The sequence below is a fragment of the Nematolebias whitei genome, chromosome 11 (assembly GCF_014905685.2).
Source record: "Nematolebias whitei isolate Nwh7 chromosome 11, NemWhi1, whole genome shotgun sequence".
Taxonomy (NCBI): Eukaryota; Metazoa; Chordata; class Actinopteri; order Cyprinodontiformes; family Rivulidae; genus Nematolebias; species Nematolebias whitei.
Window position 1 is genome coordinate 48,638,013 of NC_056508.1, and position 6,735 is coordinate 48,644,747.

Below are 6,735 nucleotides of genomic sequence, written 5' to 3' on the forward strand. Positions count from 1 at the left end.
ACTACACCTGGACCATAGAAACTACACATAGACCATAGAAACTACACATAGACCATTGAAACTACACCTGGACCATAGAAACTACACAGAGACCATAGAAACTACACCTGGACCATAGAAACTACACAGAGACCATATAAACTACACCTGGACCATAAAAACTACACATGGAATATAGACAACTACACCTGGAATATAGACAACTACACCTGGAAAATAGACAACTACACCTGGAGTATAGAAAACTACACATACACTATATAAAACACACCTGGACTACACAAACTACACCTTGTCCATAGAAAACTACACAAAGATCATAGAAACTACACCTGGACCACTTCCTGTCCGTCTCTTTCCAGTCCTCTCTAACTTCAGCTGGTTAAAGCAAATGGCCGTCCATCCTGAGCCAGGTTCTGGTTCTGGTTCTGGTTCTTCCTGTTAAAGGTGAGTTGATTCTTTCCACTGGATAGTTTTAGATTTACAGACTTAGACTTGTTCCTGCACCAAGTTGTGATAAATTTCATGAAAGCCATATTTTAATCTTCAGCAGCTCTTGTGTTCCTTTGAGCCGTTAAAGTTTATGAAGATTAAAAACACGTTTACCTGCTTCGAGAACGAGTCGTCCATGTCTCCGGTGTCGTCTGAACCCTGCTGACCCGTTGATCCCGGACCCTGCGGCTGCCGCTCATCAAACGAGTACTGAGCCCAAACACAGAGAGGTTCAGTCCAGGTCAGAAAACAGCGTGCCCACTGGTCCGAGCGCCTACCTGCAGCCTCATGTTGGACAGAATGATGCGGCGGGTCATTCTGCTCTCAGAGGCCGAGCTGCGGAGCCGCTCGAACTTCTTGTTCATGCGGTACCGTCTGAAGGCCGTCTGGATCGTCCTCGCCGCCCGCCGGGACACAAACTGCCCCCCGTACTTCCTCTCCAGCATCTCCACCTGCAGCAGGTGATTAGGAAGCAGAACCGTTAACGTTTGTTGTCAAGTTCCATGTTTTTGACTCGGTCTTAGACTGAAAGTGTGAATAAACAAGGCACTTTGAGCAGATCTGCCACTGCTCCACCGTGCAGCCAAACATAAACTTGACCACGTTATTATGATGCTTTTGGTTGATCATTTTTAATTTTTAAACTTGTTTTTCCTTCCTTTAGCCGCAGGTTGTAACACATTGTTTCTGTGGCTGTTTGTCATTTAAAGAAGAAAATCAGCAACAGAAACCGCCCCGACCCGTAAAGTGTTGGACCTTTTGGGTGTTTGGACTTCCTGTCTCGTACCTTCTTGTCCTGGAGGTCTGTAGAGAGCTCATAGCTGTCAGAAAGAGCCTTGCAGCGTTTGCTCTCCTCCTCCTCTTGCTTGCGGAGCGCCAGGCTGGCCGGCTGATGTCTGCTGCGCTGAGCCCAGGCGAGGCTGGCCGGACTGGGCGGGGAGATGGGGGAGCTGCCCTGGAGGCGAAGAGGAGACACGTGGACTTTTGAAAAGTGTTCAGCTTAAAAGGATCACTCGGATTACGAATGTTTGCTTCATAAAAACATTTAGAGATCTTTTCAGCTTCTTTAAAAACTGAACTGCTTCAGCTACCGGCTCCGATTTGTCTTCATAATGTACTTTTAGCTTTCGGTCATCATTTTGCTACTTTGACATTTTAGTTTGCTTTCATCCATTTTCAGCTTCTAGCTAGCCTTTTGATTCTTTTAGCTAGTTTTTGTTATTTCTTATTGTAAGCTTCCATTCTGCAACTTTAGCTTCTAGTTAGTTGTTTGTTACTTTTAGCTAACCTGTTGCTGCTTTTGCTATGTGCTTTTCTTCCTTTGGCTAAACTTTAGCTTTTTTTAACTTTTAGCTACCATTCTGGTACTTTAACTTTTAGTCAGCCTTTTGCCACTTTGAGGTAGTTGTTTCTTTTAGCTGATGTACTTTTAACATCTAGCTATCAACATACTACTTTAGCTTTTACCTACCACTTTGTGACTTTCAGATACTGTTTTAATACTTTAGCTAGCATTTTGCTATTTTAGCTAAGCATTTGACACTTTTAGCTAGTGTTTGGCTTTTTTTGGCTAGGCCTTTGTTACTTTTACATTCTAGCTACCATTGTGCTGTGTTAGCTTTTATCTATTCAATTCAATTCAGTTTATTTATATAGCGCCAGTTCACAACAAAGTTGTCTCAGGGCACTGAACAGGAACATTCGCACAGAAAAGCCAGTTAGTAAAGTTCTCTCTCAGGACGCAGCCGACTCGTTGAATCTTCACTTCGTCTCAGTCTCCCATCCTGAGCAAGCACAAAGGAGACAGTGGAAAGGAAAAACTCCCTTTAACAGGAAGAAACCTCCAGCAGAACTAGGCTCAGGACAAGCGGCCATCTTTGACCAGCTGGTTTGAGAGGACAGGAAGTAGAAACAAACGAGCACAGAATGGCAGGTCCAGGTGCAGGCGAACCAGTTGGCAGGTCCAGGTGCAGGTGAACCAGTTCTACGGTTTATACCTCACACAAACGTCCTTTTCAGCGCAGCTTGGGTCATGGTAGACGGCTCCTGCAGCTTTGCTCCCTGTCTCTATTGTTTAGCTATGAACTGCTGCACATAGCGGGTAAGTCCAAGACCACATCTGGACACCATCTAGCTCTAGCTCTTAACTTTTAGTTAGCTTATTACTAAATTAGTCTTTAGCTACATTTTTGCTACTTTTAACTACAGTTTTAGTACTTAAGCTAGCATTTTAATTTATATTAGAGAGCCTTTAGCTACTTTAACTTTTAGGTTCTGTTCTGCTATCATAGCTTTTAACAAGCTTTTTGCTACTTTTAGCCATTTTTAACTGAGCTTTCATCATATTTAGCAAGTGTTCGGTTACTTTTAGCTGTAAGTTAGCCTTTTGTTTTTTTACATGTAAGCTAGCTTATAGCTCTTAGCTTGTTTAGCTTTAGCTAGTTTTGTTCAGCTATGTCTGATTATTTTTGTTTGTAGTTAGCATTTCTTTTTGGTTCAACAGCTCAGCTCTGTGTTTAAGCTGTTTTCCAGGTTCGTATATTTCACTGATTCTTGAAATTAGGTTTAAATAATTAAACAGTTTAATTTTCTCAGATGTGCATCGTTCACTCCATCAGAACATAACCTAAGGTGAAGAAAAGAAAATCTAAATATAAAATTAAAAAACTTGAGATTTTTAAAAACTAAGTATGCATTAAACTATTTAATAGATTTAATTTCCACCATATATACACACACACACACATATATATATATATATATATAAAAAATTTTTTTAATTAAATGTTGAATTTAACTAAAATGAGGGTGAATAAATAAATAAGTACAGCCCGTGTGGTGCTCGAATTCAAGACAGTTTTTACGTCTTACGTTTGGTTTTGTCTTAAATAGATAAAGTTCAAAGAACAAACTGTAGAACCGGACTCAGTTTGAGCTGCCGGGTCGGTCGGTACCTGTGTCTGTGGGTGAGAGGCTCCCAGGGGCCCGCCGGCGGGGATGGGACCGTAGGGGTCAACGGGGCTGGTGAGGGGGCTGTTGCTATAGCGATGGAAGGGCGGCGGATGGCCGAAGGACGATTCAGAAAAGGTGAGTGCCTCCGGACACTGAGCGTCCCCGTCCACACTGAGACAGAGACAGAAGGAGACGGAGAGGACATCAGCCTAGTCCTGGCTGGAGAAACTGGAGACAAGAAACTTGGAGCAGATTTACGGTTGTTACGGTGAAAGGTTGGACAATAAACGTGACCCATCACTGAGGTCACGGCTCCGGGCTTGTCTTGTGAATAGTGAGCCACATTTTTATCAAAGTCTCATGAGGGTTTATTAACGACATTTAAAAGAAGAAACCTCAAACCAGATGTGGTTATCAGGATTTATCAGCTGGTGTTGGGAACATACCAAGTGTTTGAAACCAGGTTAGCTTCATTAGGATTATATTTCAGACATTTCCTTCAAGAGACCCATAGTTCAATTAGTAATTTGTCGTATTTGGACAAAATCCAAATATCCTAGTAGTTTCAACCCATGCAGCTGCCGCCACCTCCACAGAACATCTGGAGACTTTGTGCTCTCTCTGACTTGACGAGTCCCAAATATCAAATTTTGGAAAACATGGCGTCAAAGACAAGGAGCAACAGGAAGAGGAAACGTAGAGTCAGATCTTAACAGATCTGAACATCAACAAAACAAACTAAACACGGAACCAACATGAACAGAACCGAGCTGAAGCTAGAAGTTTGGACCAAACGAGAACACGTGAGCAAACCGGACTGAACCGGACCGAACATGACAAACCCAAACAAGTCCACTGTACGTGTCCACTGTGCACGTTAGAAACGACTCTCAGCTACTACCACACCAAGTTGCAGCTCAGTGTCTGCAAACTAGACCCAGTTATGGTCGTTTCTGATCGAGTCAGTTAGCCGTGGCTGCCATCTTGAATCTGCAGAACCCAAAAGTTATTCAAGTGTCGGCTACGGATGAACTTTCTGCCACCCCAGCTGCCGTGGAAAAAAGAGATTCCCAAAACAACCGGGTGTAAACTCATCAGATTTACTACAAAGCTTTGGAGAACACCCAGCAACCACAGAAGATCATCAGTGTCTTCACCTGTCTGAGGTTCTGACCCGTTCTGACTTCCTGAACTGAAAAAGTCTGTTTTGTAGAAAACCACCAGCTCCTCCCCCGCCGCCGAGCCGTTATCCGACAACAGCTGCAGACGGCATCTGTATCTGTTAGGGCTCTCCAGAGTCACGTCACCATAATCACATCAATCAAACCTTGAGGATAAAAAAAACTCTCGTGCTGTCCCTTACTGACCGGTCACACCAAGACTGATCATTACATGGAACATCTGGATACGATTCACAATCACAGCACAGAGCAGTGAAAATGATGGAGCACGGTGAGTGCAACAATTCACAACTCTTTATCATTTGAGAAAACTACTTTTCAGCAATTTAAAAACTAGGAAGTGTCGTTTCCTCAAATGATCGGCGTAGCCGGTTTACGTTTATCGTGCTCGCAACACGCACGATGGGCGGACGAACGGAGGGTTTCTCCAGTTCCTCCTCTTCGTTTGGTGTTGGGGTCAAAAAGGTTTAAATGACGTTAGAACTTGTCATTTGAAAGATTTTAACCAAAGCGCTAAAATTAAACACGTCTGAAATGTAAACGGGCAAATCTCTGAAGTAAATCTTTCATTTTGTTCAAATAAACCTTCAAAAGTATTAATTTGTTTAAAAAGCTCATTCCCGTCGATCACGATCGAAGTTATTGATCAGTTATTGATCATAGTTTCTGTATCGTGGACGACGACTCAGAGAAACTGAGAAGCTCAGAGTCGTCGCTGTCCAACATCTGTCCTCTGCGCTTGTCTTCAGCTGCTGCCTGTCGGCTGATAACCAGCTGAAGCCGAGCCAGCTGCCAGCTGGAGCTGGGGGGTGTTTGATTTATGACCCGGCCGTGCACCAGACCACCCACCACACCAAGGTCGCACAGTGACCTTGGCATTAAAAACCATGGGATCTGTTGCAGAAACTTCTGTCCCCGAGCTGTTTCTGACACTCGCCGTCACTGAGTGTCCAACCAGAACACGACAAGCAAATAATAAATTAAAGCAACGAAGTAATAAAAACTTATTGTGTTTTTATTTACTTGTTTATTTTATTAACAGAACGCTTGATGTCTGAAACCAAACCAAAGTTTAGAAAAGACACGTTTTTCAAGGCGTAGTTCATGAGAAACATCAGAGCTGTAACATTAAACAGCTTCAGTCGTGCTGGGGTGCGTGCTCGGAGCGACTCTCAGCTACTACCACCAAAATCTGCTCACCACACGGAGCTGAAGCCACTCCTGCGTTTGCTCAAGGCATTTAGCTGCGGCGGCCATCTTGAATCAGTTCAATCAGTTGCAGGCGATCATCAAACGATCACAGAGTTTTGTTTATTCAGCGGTTCGTGAGATATTTTGCTAACAGTTGTTCAGATGAACACACGCGCACAGACAGGCAGAATCGTTATTAAAAACACGTTTCAACAGTTTTTTCTGCAAACATCCGACTGAAATTTTAAATCGTGCTTGTGTCTGAAGGCAGCTGCTCGAGGCGAGCGCTGTTTGTGCTCGTGTATTTTTGTCTGTGCTGTTAGCAAAATATCTCATTAACCTTTGAACACATTTCAATACTAACCACTGGATCCACACCTAAAACTGATCCAAGATGGCCGTCACAGCTAATCAGAAACAGCTACACGTCAGCCGGTTGTACAGCTGACGAGCTGAAGTTTGGCGTGGTGGTAGCTGAGAGTCATCACAGCACAGACTCTGAGGGCTGCCACACCCCAGCGTCACGTGCCTCCATCACCTCTCAGTTCTGTCAGTGCCTGAAAGGTGGCGGGCGACGTGCGCCCCTTTGTTTATTTAATTTATTTATTTAATATTTAATCATCTGGACGCTTGTCACATGTTTGGGCGGCGCCGTCACGGCCTCGTGGTCCAGACGCAGCGTGAGGAACCGTTTAAAGTCTTGTCTCACGGTTTGCACAAAATGATTTGAGACGTTTCATCATTTTACCTCCACCTGCAGCAGATCCAGAACCTAAAGGTTCTGAGTTTATCCTTAAAACTAACAGAACCGTCGTGTGGAAAACACAGAGACTCTGAGCTGATGGAACAGTTGGTGCTGCAGTGACCCGGCAGGCTGAGACCGGTACGGGTCTGACACCGGGAGCCGGCTGAGACCGGT

At 44.0% G+C, this 6,735-nt stretch overlaps 1 protein-coding gene across 1 annotated transcript in view; it reads left to right on the forward strand.

The window, feature by feature from the left end:
• The first annotated feature begins 6,210 nt into the window (after positions 1-6,210).
• The window catches only part of LOC119417392 (IQ motif and SEC7 domain-containing protein 2-like), a 22,770-nt gene continuing 22,245 nt past the window's right edge, over positions 6,211-6,735 (forward strand). The window contains exon 1 of the mRNA XM_037684594.1: positions 6,211-6,243. Coding sequence (XP_037540522.1) covers positions 6,211-6,243 — 33 coding nt within the window. The remainder of the gene's footprint in view (positions 6,244-6,735) is intronic.